General features: G+C 41.3%; 1 protein-coding gene across 1 annotated transcript in view; it reads right to left on the bottom strand.

Annotated features, from left to right (window-relative positions):
- Positions 1-14697, bottom strand: part of MSRB3 (methionine sulfoxide reductase B3) — a 149715-nt gene extending 135018 nt beyond the window's left edge. Inside the window, exon 1 of the mRNA XM_081059481.1 lies at positions 14386-14697. Within this exon, the coding sequence (XP_080915607.1) occupies positions 14386-14614 (229 nt within the window). The 5' untranslated portion in view covers positions 14615-14697. The remainder of the gene's footprint in view (positions 1-14385) is intronic.
- Between the last annotated feature and the right edge of the window lie 3927 nt (positions 14698-18624).

Here is an 18624-nt window from a genome sequence, read left to right as displayed (position 1 = left end):
TGATTTGTCATCTGAATACCAGTAAATTCCATTTTTCCTAGGTTCTCCTTCCACAGAGAATGCTAGCAAATTTTTATATTCCATAATTACACTATTACATACATTCAGGTTATTCTAAAAGCATTTTCCAGCCTCCTAATTATGCTCTTTTGGATTCCTCTTATCAATAATTGTTGTTTTACACGGGAGGGTTAGCATATGTAACAGTCTGTAATTCCCTCAGATAACAGGAGAGCTCAGGAAATGTGCATGCATATATCCTTCCATACCAGAAAGAAAAACAAAAACGAAAACCCACATCAACTCGAGGATAGACGGTAGCCAAATGACATATGAATCAAAATCCCTAAAAATGGTGAAGTTAAGGTATAAAAGGTATGGTGGTAATCACAGAATGAAGTAGATGTTATTATATAATTACATGAAAAATATTAAAAAATAATCCTGAAAAGAGAGAACATATAAAAATAACAATTCAACAATAATTATGTGGCTCTACTGGCCCCACTTCAGTTAACAAAGACAGAGCAGAAAAAAACAAAAAGAATCCAAAATTCCTCCTGCAGAGTCAACAGCTACTGCACGTTTTTCTTTTTTTTTAACTTAATAATTAAATGAGTTCAGGCTCAATGATATTTTGAAACACTTTTTCAAGGTCATAGCCCTAAAATATGACGTTAACTTTTCGAATACTACGAAAGATAAAAGCAAATAAAACAGAGAAACCATACGGCAAAAGATTGAAAACCAAGGGGTAAAAGTCATAAAAAGAGGATAAAATAACAGGACAAGGAGTGTTATCAGGTATGTCCATGATGACATAAAATATAAATGATTTAAATGCAACAACTGAAAAATGACTCATTTTTCAAAAGAGACTTACAAAAGAAAGAAATGGGAGGGATCAAAAAAATAGAGGGATCAAAAAAAAGCAGGGAGCAAAAAGTGCACACACGCACACACGTGCATGTGTACACACACTGGTGCGCGCACGCGCACACACACATACACACAAAGGTGGCAATACAAATAAATACCTTTTAAAAGAGAACTCATTCATGTTCTCCATCAGTGAAATCCCTACCAATTCCCATTAAAATGGTGACTAGAATACAAAAATACAGGAAAATCTACAGTAGCACTGGAAACTAAAATAGGATAAACCCACTTTGAAAAACTTCTGCTAGATAAAGAGCAGAGAGGATATATTGAAGAAAAGGCCAGCTCCCAACTCATCTCACAAGCAAACACTGTTCCTGCAAGTTAGTGAAAGACAATCCAGCCGATTCCCACTGGGGTTCTAAACAGCAGCCAAGGCCAGAGAGCAGGTAGGTCACAGGTGTGGAGAGCTGAACAACCGGCACAGGATATACACGTATCCGGATCCAATGGGTAACTGGCAAGCACTTGCGCCACAGGAAGCCACTCTTCCAGGGGTTCTGTGGCAATGTTCACGCCTAGGTGCCAAGGATTTGGGAAGCACTGCCAGGGTTGACTTTTAAAAAAACAGGCAAACGTGGGAACTACAAGGGGCACTCCCCTGGAAATTCCGGATGTCCTTCTAAACAGCAAAAAGAAACATCAACCCTAAGGCAACTCTTCTTTTTTTTTTTTTTACCAGCAACACTGCTTGATACAGTCACCTCCAGTTCTGATGCTGCTTCCCTTCTCCCTACCCTGAGGCCATGGGAGTTGGAAGGTTAAACTGCAGTAAACAGAAACTTTCCCCTTCTCCCTTTTATCACCTTGAAAGATGAAGAAAAACACACACCAACTCAGCAAGAAGGCCTCTCATTCCCCAAACTGGGCAAACTCCGGCTGCCTTCATCTCTTAATCTATTTAACAAACAGATGCTGGGGACAGAGTGAGAAACAAACAGACGCCACAGTCCCTTCCACTATGAGGCTCACATATTCATGAGAAAGATATTATTAGCAAGTGCAATGAGAACCACAGAGACACAAAAAGGGGAATATAGATCTTATATAACAGAGAAAAGCAGTCTAGTTTGGGAGACATAAGAAAGTCGTATTTAACATTTACACTAAGAAGGAAGGATAAGACAATGCTGCCCAGATTAAGAGTCAGGAAAAAAGTGTTCCACACAAAGCAAAAGACAGCAGTGGCCCTGAGATAAGAGTATAGCCCACTGAAGGTTATAAAAGAAGAGCAGTGTGGCTGGAAGGTGTAAGTGAGGAGTAGAGGTGGGAGTGGGGGTGGCTGACAAACTAGACAGAAGCAAATCTTGGAAGCTATCATATATATGAATTTGAAACTTTATCCTAAAAAGAAAGAGAAGTAACCAAAGCAAAGTAATATAATTAGACGGACCAATGAGAAAGAGTACCGTGACTGAAAGGTGGAAAACGGATGGGGGTAGCATAAGATGAGAGGTAGTGGAACTAATCAGGAAGCTACTGCAGAAATCTAGGCAAAAGGTTGATACAGCGCATGAGGTAGGAAGAGAAAATTTAGGAAGACAATACCGTTTAGGTAACAAGAAGAGAGGCTTCAGCTTGGGAGAAGAAGAAAAAAAAGTTCCATTTTTGACATGTTGATGATGCCTAAGACACAGCCATCCAAATGCAGGTAATGAGAAGTGGATACGTAGGACTGTGGCTTAGGAAACAGAACCGGGTTTATGGGCAGATGTGGGGTAGTTTTATACAGACAGAAGCCATGTGGTAAATAAGATTGCCTAAGCAAATGTGTAAAATGAGAAAGAAAAAGTCAGAGGCCTGAGGAACGTCAACATTTAGAGGTGACCTGGAGGAGAAAGAACTGGCGAGAAGGAACAGTGGCCAGAGAAGGGAGCGGTCCAGAGAGGCCTGGTCCCAGAACGACGATGAGCAGGATGATGACGACGGTGCTGCTTCCGAACGTTTACCAGGAATGAACTCTGGAAGACACTGCGCTAAGTAATTCACGTGCATTATTTCATTTCATTACAACCATCTAGGCCAGGGGTGTCCAAACTGTTTTCAACATTTTTCACCACGGGCCATATGCGGTAAAATACACAAACAGCCGGGCCACTCACTCGAGGTGAAGTACGTATTGCCTCACCTGGTTTATTTAAGTAAACTAAATATATTTTTGGAATTTGCTGCGAGCCAATTACCATTGGATCGCAGGCCGCAGTTTGGACACCCCTGATCTATGCGCTTGAAACAACACTACCCGTATTCTATACGTAACGACACTGGAACCCAGATAATTTAATTCCTTTGCCTAAGATCACAAAACATTGTTAGAACCCAAGAGAGGAGACTCTCTAGGCATGAGTGGTCCAAGTATCAAATGCCGTGACGTCAGGAACGTAGGGACCAAATTGAGTCCACGGGGTTTGATGACACGGCCACCACTAGCAGCTTCAATGAAAGGAGTTTCTGGGGAATAATGCGGGTGGTTTTTCGTGTTTCCTTTGACCCTGGACCCAACCCACCAGCAATCCATCAGTTCTGCCACCAGCACCCTGGTACAAATCATTATCAACTCTTATGTGAACTACTGACCTGGCCCTCCATGCTTTACCTGCTTCCACATTTGACCCCTACCGTCCATTCTCTCCACACAGCAACCAGAGTGACTTTTTAAAAATGCGAATCAAATCTTCACGGTGCCTGCCTAAAACCCCCTAATGGCTTTCACTACACAAAATAAGTTTGACACTCCTGATAATGGTCTAAGAACCATGTATGAACGGACCTTACTCTTTGCCCTCAACTTGAACCATTCTCTCCTGCTCCTACCACAGAATGCTCTTCTCACTTTTTCTACAACAGGCCATGCCAGTTCCGAACTGACAATGACCATCCCTAACCTCTCTGGTTCAGACTGCATGCCCAGAAATTAGATGAATTAGTACCTGACACAAGTTCAATACATGTTTTTGGGCGGATGGCAGATGAAGAGAAACAGCCAGAATGTAAAAAAAAAAAAAAAAAAAAGTAAAATAACTTGGTCACAGAGAATGATGGCAGGTTGAGTAGGCTTTTTGTTTATTATTTAAGATGAGAGAAATTTGAGTATGTCTAAATAAGTGATTATTAGGAGATCATCCAAGAGTTTGGGAAAACTTGAAGACATCATATAGTCACAGAATGTAAGAGAAAAGAATTGATCAATTAGAAAATTAGTCAATTTAGGAAAAAATTAAAGCTACCCAAGAAAGTTATGGTACAAAGGCATTTTATCTCTCTATGGCAAAGTTTTTTGTTCTATAATTTGAGGGGTTGGGGAAATCAGTAGTTTCCAACCACTCACTATCAAGAACTCTCCATTTTATCATTTTCCCTCATGATCTCCCTTGGTTATTTAACACTGAAAGGAAGTTCTGATTAGCAATTCCATGTCTGATTAACAAAATAATTATACTAAACAAATGCAACTTAGTTGGAAAATTCAAAGCTCAGAAAGACTAAGTGATTCATTTAAGGTCACACAAATATGTTTAAAAAGAGGATGTCATTCTCTAAATATGAAGAAACGGGTCCAAATTAACACAGGAAATCGATGGAATCAATTCCAAACCATGTACCAAAAGTAAAAAACTGAAAGTTTTAGAAGGATAATGAAGAAGGCATATTTTTTCCTTCTAATTAGAAAAAAAAAACAGCAATAGTAAATCTCAAAGAATTGAAAACAAACAAACAAAAAACCTGTGTAAGAAACTCATGGTCCAACCATGAAGCAAGTTAAACTGCAGCATGACGTTAAGCAATTCACATTGTACAGGAGAACCAATTTGAACATCACGGTAGGATCATTCCTTTTCGAACGTCATAGAAACATTTATTATCATCAAAAGTGAAATGCAAAAAACATAATTCAAAGGGGAGACTGCACAGGAGTCGGAATAGTATAATGATTAAGAGCATGGACCCTGGGGCCAGTTTGCCTCGGTTCAAATCCCAATCCCACAAATTACTGAACGCCTCTGTGCCTGAGGCCCTAATCTTAATATATGAGTTATCATGATACTTTGTACCTCCTGGTAAGGTTGCCATGAGCATTAAATAAGCTAATACATGTAAACAGTAAATAATTAGACTAGCGTCTGGGTCATAGTAACATCTGTATGTATTTGCTATTATTATTATCACTATCATTATTATTTAAGATATGGCTGATGAAGCGTAAGAGCAATGGGAGAAACACGAAGATTTACTCCACAGGAAAACACAAGAATCCCAATAGACAAATGTGCAAGGAGCACAAATGAATTAAAAATAGAAAAACACATAAGTGAAAAATGCTAATATTTTTAAAATGAGTAACATACACCAGCATGGGTAACACAAACATAACATCAAGGGGGATAAAAAGCAAGTCACCGAAGTTACGCCACAGATGATACCATTTACAAAGAGTTTCAAACCATACAAAACTAAACAATAAAATACAGATGTGGAGATACATCTATGAGAAAACTATAAAGAAAACAAGAGTCAGTTATCATTTAGGTGATAATCACAAAATGCATGACGTGGGTACCTCTGAGCAGAGGAAAGATGGGACTGGTGAAGGTAGTCCGCTTCACTATTCCATTTCTGAAGCTGAATGGGGTACCCAAGATGTAAAAAAAATTTATTCTTTATGCCTTATGTATATGTTATGCATTCTTTCCGTGTGTGTGAAATACTTTAGAATACAGAAAGGCAAAAACTTACTGATACATTTTAAAGCCAAGAGAAGATACTTTTTTTAACCTGCCAAATTAGTAAAGCTTTTTTTGTTGTTGTTGTTCTTTAAAGCTCAATGGAGAATGTTTCCTTTAATGATAAAACCAAATTAACTAGTTTTAAGCATTAAACATATTTCTAGGATAGTCAAAGGCAAATTCTACTGGCAGTGTATCTTGATAAAGGAGGACTTTCCCCATCTGAGATGTATCATCAAGTGCAAATAAGCAATTCTTAGCTGTACATGTAGAACAACTGACGTAATATCCAGTGCTTAATGCCATTACTTCAGATGGGATATTTAATATGATGCTTCCAATACATTGTAATCTATCTGCTAAATAAATACTAAATCTTTAAAAGGGTTATGTAACTTTGCTTATAGATCAAATTACTGGACACACAAAGCTACAAAGTTCAAACGTGAGATCTTAGTTACAGAATAACATTTATATTTATTTCCACAAAATAGACAACTTGGACCCAACATAACAAGAGAGAACATAATCTTGTATAATTTATCAATCATGCATTTCCATTAAAAATCATGAAAGCTTCTTGAAGACTTTTAGACAACCTGTAGATTACAGAATCTCAAAGCAAAAGTAGTATCAGGTATTACTGAGTCCAATACGTTCCTTTTGCAAATGTGAAAACTAAAGCACAGGAACCTTAAATGCCTTAGACAAGAACCCAATCTTCCAATTTGCTATCCAATATTCTTTTCATACCCTGACTTCCTTGCAATTTGAACAAGAATGTAAGTAATGTAATGAACCAATTTTTCAACTGGCTCTGCACGTAGGTAAACATCCTCTTGCCTTCAACCCATCCTCTTCCCAGCCCCCTAAAGCGGTCTGACTAGAAGGCATAGAAATCAGGAACAATGACTACAGGGCAAGCACTTTTTCTTCATGCACTTTTTCTTTTTCACTGTGTCGTCCCCCCTCCCCCCACCCTCCACTGACCTATCTTATCTCCTGGACTCTGTACAGAGAGACATGGCCTACTTTTCCTTACTTACATACCACTAATCTAAGCGAAAAACTCTAAGATAAAATAAGTACCCATCTATAATAGTCAAAATAGATCTCTCCCAACCCCAACCAAGCCCAGATTCTCTGACAACCAAACACAATATAAACAAGAGAAATGAAAGAACAAATGTAAAATTAGGGCTCTCTGATTTTCACAAGGGCTGTCCTCGTATTTTTTAAAGACTAACATGTAACACGGGCTTATTTTCGATTGTACCTTAAGTTTAACATATGTACTAAAGGATTGGCTGGTTTTGTTTTGTTTTGAGTTTTTATTTCTTTTGCCTTTAAAATAAAACAGCTGACCCAAAAAACCATAAAGATTCATTATGTAATTTATAGTAATAGAAGGTAGCTCTGCCATGGCCATAATAGACGGCTGTGGGTATACACTTGTATGCAAGTCATCTACTAAATTTCAGCTTGAAAGTAGCACTATAGTGAGCATCCTAAGACCGATGCTCATATACCTGAAAATAAAATTTTTGAAAGTATTCATCTACTAATTCTTGAGACAGTATGATAGGCCAGTCTCAGCATAAAGTACACAGCCTGGCATAAAACAAGCAATTGTTATGAGAGGATGTTGAGATGGAGTTTTCCTGTCATTCCAAAATTTCAGTTAGGGCTCAGATTTCCAAACAGTCTCCCCCACATTCTAATATGAGACCCCAATGAGCCACTGAAACCTGAGACCTGAACCTCCCTGAGTATCCACCAAGCAAGAAATCAAGTATTGTCTACAGATGCTATAAGTCATAATTTCTACATATGTGTGTTTTCCAAACATGTGAGAATGCCTTTTCATTTTTAAAAATGCATTTCAAATTTTATAGTGGCTTTTGCTATTTTGTGTTTTCTCAGTCAACAGCTACTAAAAGCACAACCAGTACTCTATGCGAGGGTCACTTTTTTAAAACTGAGTTAGAAATTACTCTAACTCCTGCGTACTAAACATAAATATGTCACTTTAGGCAAATTTATGAACAATGTACTATTTTTAAAAACTTAGAATCAGGATTTTCCGTTGGTCAGGAAGGCAGGCCCTAAGAACACACTTCCTTACACCAGTCTTTCTCTATTTCAGCTCCTTGTTTTACAAACCTCTACAGTGTACAAATGAAACCCTCTCGATGAAATAAAGTGACTCCCCTTTCCTTTAGGAAGTCAGGTATCACGAAATTGCTAAACGGTTTCCAAAGCAGCATGCAGCTGGGTAACCCAGTCATAAAACACCAGGTAACAACCCGCTCCTGCAGGCCAAGTGTCAGGTGTAGAGGAACCTTGCAGGTGACACTCGAAGAAAGAACAGGATAACAACCTGACCCTGGCAATAAAAAATGCCCATAAAGGACAAAAACAAAACACAAACAAAAAACGAGTACTCCATCTGGCAGGAATCACATCTGCTTCACATTCCTGGGGAAGGTGAGGGGAGAATGGGGAGGAGACTAAGCAGAATGTACTTCACAGCCAAGTGGACAACTTGTAGGAAGCCTAGAGTACAGAGGACGGCAAGGCTCGGTGATGATGAAGACATTTAAGAAGTTAGTCCTTTATCTTAAGGCAGAAAGACACTCAAGGAGGTTAAGCATGGAAGTAGCAGCAACAATTTTGCAGTTTAGGAAGGTCATTCTGGCTGCAGTATGCTTCATTCAATGTTTCCCATTTGTGCAGTGAGTAAATGTGCTGTCCCCTAAACACGGAAAGCTCAGGGACAGAATGCCATACCCTGATGGGCATTTTTCAAAGCCAGATCAAATGGTATCTCCTTTATGATGCTTTTCCTGTGTCCTTCCTCTTACTCCAGAAGAAAACAAATGTTTTCTTTTTTTACCTTTCTTACTCACACATGTTCATCTCCATCCCTGCTAACCCATCTCCAAGGGAATCTCACATTTCTGACTCTACGACACGTCTCCACGTGAATGTTCTACCAGCACCTCAAATGCAGTGGCGCGAAAGCAGCACTTACTTTTTATCACCTTCCATAGCCCTGCTCTGAGTTCACATTCTCTCAATCGCCCAGGCTTAACATTTTACCATCACCTGTTATTCACTCCTCTCTTTCCCCATATCCAACTAACTGTTTCTGTCCAATCTACCTCAGCAACACTTCTCCAATCCTGCGGCCACTCTCCTAGTTCAGGTCTTCATTCCCTAAGAAAAACTCTTATGACCCCTCTTTATTGGTCCAATGGTTTCTTTCCCAATTCAATTCATCCTCTGAATTATTAGATAATATATCCTATAATTCAACTCTGATTATATTTCAAGAACCGAAAAAAGACTCCAACCTCATAGCTTACTAACCCAGTCCAAATTTCCTAACCTAATTTTCCATCTTTAAACTTTATCTTCACACTACTCCCCTCTTCATATATGCTTCAATTTTTTTTCTATACCTTCCCTCTCTATATGATCTGGTAAATATTGGATGCTCAACAAAAGTTGATTTCTGTCGCACAGGGGACCCTGCTCGCTGCGCCATTTGTCGTGCAGGGTGTCAGGCGGGGTCTCTGCTCCCACTCCCCACATAAGAACGCAGGACACGGTAAGGCCAAAAAGGAACACCCACGGAGCCATAAGTAGGGGAGTCATATCATTATATTCTCACCAGCGGCATCCGCCTCTCTGCAATCCGTGCTTGCCAGCCACCATCTTCTCGCTAGCCCCCATTTTTTCTGCTAGCGTGGCCACAGCCGTTATATCAGTGGCCAATGGCTTACGGGTTACAGCTGACGGCCAACTAGCCACAGCTGATGGCCATCTGATCACAGTTGATGGCCATTTACTACCCGAGCCAGCACCTTTCTATGTGAGGCCGAGAGCCTGGAAACTGCTTTTTGGGGCTTTGTCCCCACAATTTCCTTCCATGTGAGTTTGTTATACTTTCCTTCCCCATGCAATCTCAACTTACAGGAAAATATGTTATCATTCTATACAGTCAATCCTCACACAGGAAATTAGGATATTCACATACTTATATATGAAACTTTTTTGCATAAATTTAATGGTAACCACACAAAATACTATTCACGGAAAAGCCTGTAAAACCTTGAAAATAGATAAGGACTGAGAAAGAAGGCTCCAAGTGTCAAAAGAAGGTGGAAACAAGCAGGATGCCATAAAAGCTTCAGTACATTTTAAAAAGCTGAAATCATTATACCTGTAACAATGGACGCTAACAGCCTATCAGAATCCTTCTAGATGATTCGTGGACCTAACAGAACTTACAGTCTTGTGAAGAAGATGAATACATATGGACTTTATAATGCAAAATAGTAAAATCGTGCTCCAATCAAGGTACAAAACGTCTTAGAAGCACAAGGAAATGCAAATTCTAAAAGATGGAGAAAGTTTCACAAAGTACCATGGAACAGAGGCCTTCAGGACTTAACAGGGTTCTGGGAGAAAAATATCCCAGGCAGCAGAAACGGTCTAAATGCTAGACACATGAAAGAAATAGGAAAATAAATGATGAACTCTTGATCGTTAAACTACTGCTACCGTGTTTCCCCGAAAATAAGACCTAGCCAGACCATCAGCTCTAATGCATCTTTTGGAGCAAAAATTAATATAAGACCCAGTCTTATTTTACTATAATATAAGACCGGATATAATATAATATAACATAATATAATATAATATAATATAATATAATATAATATAATATAATATAATATATATAATATCGGGTCTTATCTAAGACTGAGTCTTACATTAATTTTTGCTCCAAAAGACTCATTAGGGCTGATGGTCCGGCTAGGTCTTATTTTCAGGGAAACACAGTATTCTGAATGTCTCTAGTTATCAAATATAGTTTTAATCAATTTACCCTTAAGAGCTATCTGAGCTTAGCATTTTACTTCAGCAAATTCTTGAAAATATGCAAATGATTATCTGCAGGATGGATTAGTTGTTATTAAAGAGGATTTTCACAACTCATTTGGATCCTAAGCTCTGTTATCATTCCTAAATGTGGTGCTACACTCACTTGATTCCCCACAGAGCTTGTCTCCAGCACTTCTGTAGGAGTCCCAGGATCCCACTAAAGGTGTCACACTCTTTGACACACACAATGCAATCAAGAGAAAAAAATATATTTTGAGAATAACCCCATAATACAAAATGTAACAATGTAAAACCAAGCCAGGTAAGTGCAGTACACACCACAAAGAGCTCTCGAATTAGAAGAGATCTTAGGGAAATCTAGATTAGTCATTTGATGCAAACTATGCCTTTCAGGTTCTTTCTCCCAGGAGTTTAGGATCGAGACTAAATGAGTGAATCTCTCCCTGTGCTTTGGACTGAGGAACACTCAGGAGCTGCTGAGAAGCCACATTCAACCATGAACACAGGAAAGCAGAAAAAGGGGTCAGCAAATAGAGAACAATGAAGCAAAGAAAAGCAAAGACCAGAGACTGGGAAAGTTGCAGGTTTCCCAGTCCCTAATAAGGTCTGTCTGCATTTGGCTTCCATCAAATTCTTTCCTTTATTTTTCCTAAAACTTGTTCATTTCTGTTACTTGCAGCAGATGCTTAAATAAGGCAATAACCAAAATCCCCCATAAAGTCGACTGGTTGATTCATTAGTGGTCTACTTTTTCTATACTTTGTTTTCTCTTTGTATTTCCTTACTAGCCATAAAAAAGGACTTTGGTATGCTACAGAGGCAAATATGTGAACAGAGATCCAGGGCTGGGCTGAGCATTTTAACAGGAAAACGCATCTTGCCAGGAAGGAATAAACAGGAATATTCAAGGTAAAGCCTTGAGATATCTGTACAGCAATCGGAGATGCTCACTAACAACTGACCAATTAAATAGCTATCTGATTACCCTCCTATACAACGCCAATTTAATTCTGAATACACCAGATGGGTTGGTCCAATTCAGTCTCCTCCAAGGTACAATCAAAAGGTGAAAACCCAATACCGGGCATTTTGTCTGGAATGCCCCCAAATAACTAGCCACCGTCCTCCCAACCACGAAAGGTCTGGGTGCTCTCTAGTGGCACCCCTAACCTACACCCACATTCCAAAACTGAATACCAAACCAAACGTCTTAGGTCCTGGGCTCAACTATCCCCAAAGAGCAAGCAGGCATCGACCCATGACATAACCAGCCCTTTCTGGTATCAGGAGCGGGAAAGAGATTAACAGGTGCGTAATATTACAGAACTCTATCCAGGTGTGTGCATCTGTGTGCCCGTACCAGGTACCAAGACATTCCTGAGCTGGACTGAGGTTCCCCAAAGCTGGATCCACTCCCATCAGATCTGACGACAAGTAAACCAGTTTAACATGCATGGCAAGTCAGTTGACAGTCAGAGGCCTGAACCAATGTAGTGAGTGGCTCTGTAGGATTACATACACGAAACTACTGTTATAGGACCCTGGAGTTAGAAGGGACTTGGAGACGAATGTCCAACTTCATCTTCATCATTTTACAGAGAAGGAAGCTAAACATGTGAACCAAATTCATGAAACAAATCCCTAACTATAAGGAGTAACACAGGTGAGATAAAAATCAAAGGTAGTGTGACCAGAGCATGATAGAACCAAAAAGCATTAGTTCCTAAAGTTGCTCTTTAACAGCCGAAAATTCATTTTTAATTAAAAAAGGATCAATATATTAGAAAAATCTTTAAAAACTACTGTTGGGATGGATATCTTCTAGATATTTTTTTTCTTACTTGATCTTAGCAAAATAGAGATTTCTAACCTAATGGGTTAACATTTTAGTTAAGATATTAGAACAAGCACCTTTTAAAGCCGCGTGTTGACTTAAATCTAAATGATGTTGTGTATTGTATACTTGCAGCCTTGGCAGACAAGCAGTGTAGGAACTGTGACAAAATTCTAAATGTCGGAGAGTTAGTTATTTTAATATAAAAAAATTCCAGACATTCACATAAGGCCCTAATAAAAGTCACCAGAAATTAGACTTATATGTCAGCTGGGACCAAAATGAAAAGAATAAGTGTTTAAATGGTCCAAATATAAACTTGGTGTTCAAAACTGCTGGCAAGGGGCCACACTATGGTGGATTTTGGTCTTCAAGAGCTTCTTTACCACAAGTAGTAGGTAAGTGAACACATCACGGAGGGGAAAAAACATACATGTAGTCCCTGGATAATCATGGTGCAGCATAGTATTTTTTTAGAAGACTACTGATAAAATGTGAAGTTAGAACCTGTTGTGTTTCCCAAGAAGTGCTACTAAAGTTACTCCTAAAATATGAATCTATAATAAAGTAGGTTTTTTAACAAAACAACATTAATCAGAAACAAATATGAAATTGAAATCATTATTTAAGTTAATATTTATAAACTGCACATTTAATAAAGTTAGATATCTTTTAAATATTCCATTAATCTGAACTGGCAATTTTATGTTACATGAATCCTGAGCATATTTTATAGAATAAAAACTATCTTTTAAAATCTATTTTGCCAACAATACTACAAATGAAAATATGAAGAGACAGACCAGACGGTGCTGAATATAATCTATGCTTAATAGAGTCAGCTTTCAACTAATATATAAATCCTAGTTGTTAGCCATATCTTATTTTGAGCGTAGTCTATTGGTGAGAAAAACAAAAGCAAACTAAAATTTCCTAAGAAATTTTAACTCTGAGTAATTATAACTTCTGTTCATCTCGGCCGGATAAAATGAAGAACAGAAGTTCTGACCAGTTAGACACTCATCACATAAAACTTCATGCAATTTCACCTTGACCTTAAACTCTACCTTTGTCATTTCAAATAATTAACTTTTATAATAACCTTATGTAAAACAAAATTCTTCACTGATATTTTGCACATGAGTTAAAGAAAACACTCTTTAAAAATCACTCTAAGACTTCAAAATTACCAGTTTACAGCTTCTAGTCCTTAACCAAGTAACGGAACGGCACCTTTCGTTTATATAAGTTTGACTTGAAATAGCCCAGTGTAAAACTTAAAAAAAACAGACTTGGATGCTTTTTCCCACTAAAAAAAAAAAAAACAACAACAAAGCAAAACCAGTACCTGGCAAACTCGGGGTTTTGTTCGGTTTTGGCCTATTAAATACCAGGCGGCCCGCGGGTGCCTGCGCCGGAGGCGCGGAAGACGCTGCAGGCAGGCGGCGGGTGCGGCCGTGGGTGCGCCCCTCCCGGTGCCCGCCCGCGGGTCCCCGCGCCCCACGCCCCTCCCGGACGCGCGGTGGGAGGCGCTGGCCTGGCTGGCACGTTCCCACGCTGGGGCCCGTTATTTGAGCCGCCACCTCGGCGGGGCCGACCTGCGCGCAGCAGGGGGCTCCAGGGGTCCCCGCCGCCCGCCCCGCCAGGCCCCGCCCTCGGGGGCCCGCGCCGGGAGAGAGCCTCCCGAGGGCTCAGGTTCGCGCCGGGGACGGGATAAGGTGTCAGCCGGGCGGCCAGACGCCTCCCGTCGGCGGGGGCGAAGCCAGCCTGACCTCCTTCCAGCCGCCCCTCTCCGCCCGCGCGGGGCGCTCCGGTGCCGCGCGCCCCTCCTCGGCTCGAGACAGGGGGTCCCCGCGGGGGGCTGAAGGGGGTGCAGCCGGCGCTCGGAGGGGGGCCGGGGTCGCGGTCCCGCCTCCACTTGGCGCGATCGGGGTGGGAGGGGCGAGGGGAGCCGGGGAGGGAGCCCACACTTACCCGACTGCGCGGCTGCTCGCGTCGCGGCCGCGGCCAGACAGACGCACAGGCAGAGCGAGAGGGGGCGTGGGAGGGTCCGCCGCCGGCTCATGGAAGGGCCGGGGAGCCGCCGCCGCCGCCGCCGTCCGAGACTCCCTTCCTCCCTCCGCGGCTCTGGGCGACGGACGGGGCGGCGGGAGGCATGACGGGAAATTCCTGGGCACGGGCAGCCGAGTCCAAATATGAGCATAGGAGACGCGCGAGGGAGGACGGCGGAGCGCGCCCGCCGCGGATGGGGCCCGCTGCCCGGCCTCGGCGGCCGCCAACTCCCGCCCCCCCATCCGCCTCCTTGGTAGTCGCCCCGAGGCCGCCGACCGCCAGCCGCGACCCGGAGATGATGGAAGCCCTCTGCCAGGGTCATGGCTTTCCAATGTTGGGGCCCAAGAGCAGAGCCAAGCATCCTCCCCACAAGTCCCACCTGAGACCCCTCAAGAGGAGGAAAAAAGAGAAGCCACCGCTAGGAGACCGGACCGCGAGCCAGGGACCCGTAGGAAGACGTTCAGGGGGTTGGAGGAGACTCTTGTGCTGCCCCTAATCAGTTGTGAGCTTTGAGGAAATAAAAAGATCTGACAAATAACTTCTCTAAGTGTGGGAGGGTGAGGCTGGCGCACCACTGCCGGTTATGCACACGCTAAGGTGAGCCATCCTATACACAATAAGCAGGCATTAGAATACATAAAACCACCTTCCTGCATTCCAGGTGAGTGGGGCCCTCTACACCAGGTGTGTGTGGAGGGGGGACGGGAAACGGGGCGGGGGGGGGGGCGGTGTTCTTAGCCAAAATTACAAAGGGGCTCTTCCCAAACTTACATGTGAACACCATACATGGAATTGAAGCAGGCTGAGTGACGGGTTGCTCACACTACGGAAATGCTGATGTTCAGCCCTGTCATTCCACCTTCAACCTCTCCTCATCTCCCTTACACTAGTTTTGTATTTACTGTAGATTGTCTAAAGAGCAACGTTGAAATTTATTCCAAAGGTGCTACTTCTGATGATCATAATGTCAGTCCCAGATGTGTAATTATAGGCCTAAGCCAGGAGTTTCCCTGACTTTTCTTTGGCACTGATAACTCTTCCAGGAATCAAGTCCAAATGACCCTTAGCTTTTCAAGACAACATAATTATGTCTTAATTACTGTAATTTATTTTTTTTTACTCACACTAATGGGACAGGCCCTGGGGACGTAGGATGTTATGTGATTACTTATGAACATTGTAAGATGCTATAGAAGTGATTTATTGATGCAAAATACTTAAGGGGCAAATGTCAAACAGATTTAGAATGTGGATTATTCTAACATGAACTAAAGTATGGTAATTTGTACATCACACTATTTGTTTGAAAATGCTATATATATTTGAAAATCAGAAACTTTATTTCAAAACAAATTCACTTCTGGCAAAGTATTAAGGCCCATATGCCAAAAACCAGTCCATTTACAAGTGGCTCCCCTTAAATCATCTGGTACTGAGAAACACCACATCCTTGGCAAGTGGGCAGATTTCACCCTTAATGTACTAGCAGTGATAACGGGACTAAGGACAGATGGCCTAAGTAAACTAATGGTAAGTAAACTGTAATACAGTAAACAAGGGATTTAAAAAACACAGAGCATTATTATTCAATTTAGGTACCTAGAAGCTGGGTGGTTGGAAGGGAATATACAGGAAACTGCTGAGTATTACCTCATTTTTTTTTGTATATTTACTCATGTATTATATAAGCAGCTGTTTTTCTTACTTCTCCCACAACACCTAGCATAGTTCTTTTCCCATAGTCTAAATATTTATTCAAAAACAAAAGTAAAAGGAGCCCAGCCATTAATAGATTGACATATAGGACCTCCCTAAGTGTAGAGAGAGCTTGTTTCAAAGGTTTGTAATAATTATGGCTCTCACTAAAATATTTCAGTTGAACGTAAGTACAAAATGTAAAATTATAAAGGATGCAATATCATTACAACCTAAGTCATGTTAATACAAGTGGACAGTTAATTAATTTATCAGCTCTGCTGACTTGACAGCAGTACCAGGAGTTGTTCGAAAGGCTTGAATAAATATGTTAAATGGGAGAAAAGAGCTGAAGTTCCTGGATGCACAGTATGCGCCAGGCACTCTGCTGGATGTCTTACACACGGTATTTCATTTAATCTTCACAAACATCTCTGAGTTTATTTCTTATCCCTGTTTTACAGCTAAGGAGACTGAGACGTAGATAAGTAAATGATGCTACCAGGAAGGGGTGAAGTAGTGTTGGAATTCAAACCTGATTCCAAAGTCCATATATACTCTTTGTACCCATTCTAATCTGTCCCATTTTTGTCTACAATTAAAATTAAAAAGTGGCATTCAAAAACTGTATTCATTGGGCTCTTGTGGTTTTAAGTAACTGGTGTGCACTCAGGTTACCTCAAGTAATAGGGGTAAAGAATACACGTGGAAGCAAGACCAGAGGCTTAACAGGCTTGTCAAGTCTTCCTTTGTGGGCCTAGGGGGTGGGGACCTGTGCTTTGAGAGGTACCAGGAATAGGAAAGGGACTGCCCTCTGACCACATTCCTCGGAGTTTTGTAATTTAACCACTGATAGTTAAATCATGTTTTTCACAATGTTTTCCCTCATGTCTTTTTTCTTATAATCTTAATAACAATCATGTTAATATATTACCTTAAATGTTGTTTGTTTTCAAGACAAAGGACCCAGAGGAAGTAACTGCTTCCCCTGTTTCCTATATACCATCCCTCCCCCACCCGGGTGGTGAGCCAGTAAATGTTTAACACCTAGATGTGGAGGAGGGAGACCTGAAGTGTAACCAAAAATGATTATTGTGATGTCAATATCCTACCAACACTCCTGAGTCTCTGAAGGCAGAGCTGGGACGCGATGTGCACAACCAGTTCTCCGGCCTGTGAGAGCCTGCCTCAGCACACCACTGCCCCAAGCTCCTCATGAAATGTCTCCGAACACAGCAAGGTTCTGAGAACACAAATGTCTCAGAACACAGGTTGTGCAACCACAACCCTTCCACTTCTGCTCCCACTGCACCTGCCATTTCTGCTCCGTAGCCTGAGAGCAGGGAATCCGATTCTATCACCATTGACCCTCGGGAAGTTCTTGTATCTCATAAGCCCCTGAGCAGCCTATAGATTGGCTACCTCCTAGCCAGGTGTCCTGTTCTACTTCTTCAACTGTGTCTAAGATAGAAGACTCAGCATGTTACAGAGCATAATCACCTATGCTAAAGAAACAGGCTGTGTTTCTATCTTTTTAGGGGGTGGCAGTTGGGGCAGCCTCTTTCACAGGAATCCATCAACATGACAGGCATTCAAGCTGTAATCTCGCCAACATACTGTTCTCAGCTACTACACAAAGCTTTGGGACAGCCCCCACTCCACATCCCCCAAGGAATATCTTGGGTAGATACCAACAACTGCAAACAGGAAAATGGACATCTTAGGACTGGACACTATTCAAAAGCCTCCAGTCATGGCGAGAAACCCTAAGGTAATGCTTACATTCAATGAATATTTATCAAGTGCCTTTGTTCTAAATCAATAATGATCAATTGGAGAGTAAGGGAATTACCTCTTAGGAGGATGTAACAGACTCTCCAGAAGAAAGTTTTTCAAACTATACTCAATCCAAACTCCCAAAATTCTGCTTTCCTACCCTCGGAAGTAGAATGTTGTCACTCTCACCCCTGCGAAGAACACTGTTTTATACTGATGGAAGCGTGCACCGTGCCTCGATGTGCTGGAGTGGGAACAGAGCTGGAGAGAACTATTCTCTCAGCAACAGGAGGGAAACAAACAACGTTCACTAGCTAAGGGAGACACCTGACATTTTCTCTCAGACTCTGAAAAAGGATTTCCATTTCCGTGACACCCTTCCAGCTCCCGGTCACCAAAGAAGGACTCTACCAGTACATCACGTGGGATTCCCAAGAGGGAAGACTGAAATAAAGTGAGTATTTTCCTTCTTTTCATGATAAAATGGCTTGCATGCATCTCAAGTGGCATGTTTTTATTTTACACCATTGAAGTCATTCCTTTTGTTGATTAATTCTGGAGAGAGATGAAGTATGTAGTCCCATAATTGGTGTGCTGCCGAGTCTGCCAACTTTGGATAGCCGTGGATATGCTACAGTAATAAATACTCATGTTTAACCAGATTTTCAATAGTGTAAAGAATTAAGACAT

This window comes from Rhinolophus hipposideros (assembly GCF_964194185.1).
Source record: "Rhinolophus hipposideros genome assembly, chromosome: 9".
Taxonomy (NCBI): Eukaryota; Metazoa; Chordata; class Mammalia; order Chiroptera; family Rhinolophidae; genus Rhinolophus; species Rhinolophus hipposideros.
This window is presented reverse-complemented; position numbering and strand designations above follow the sequence as displayed.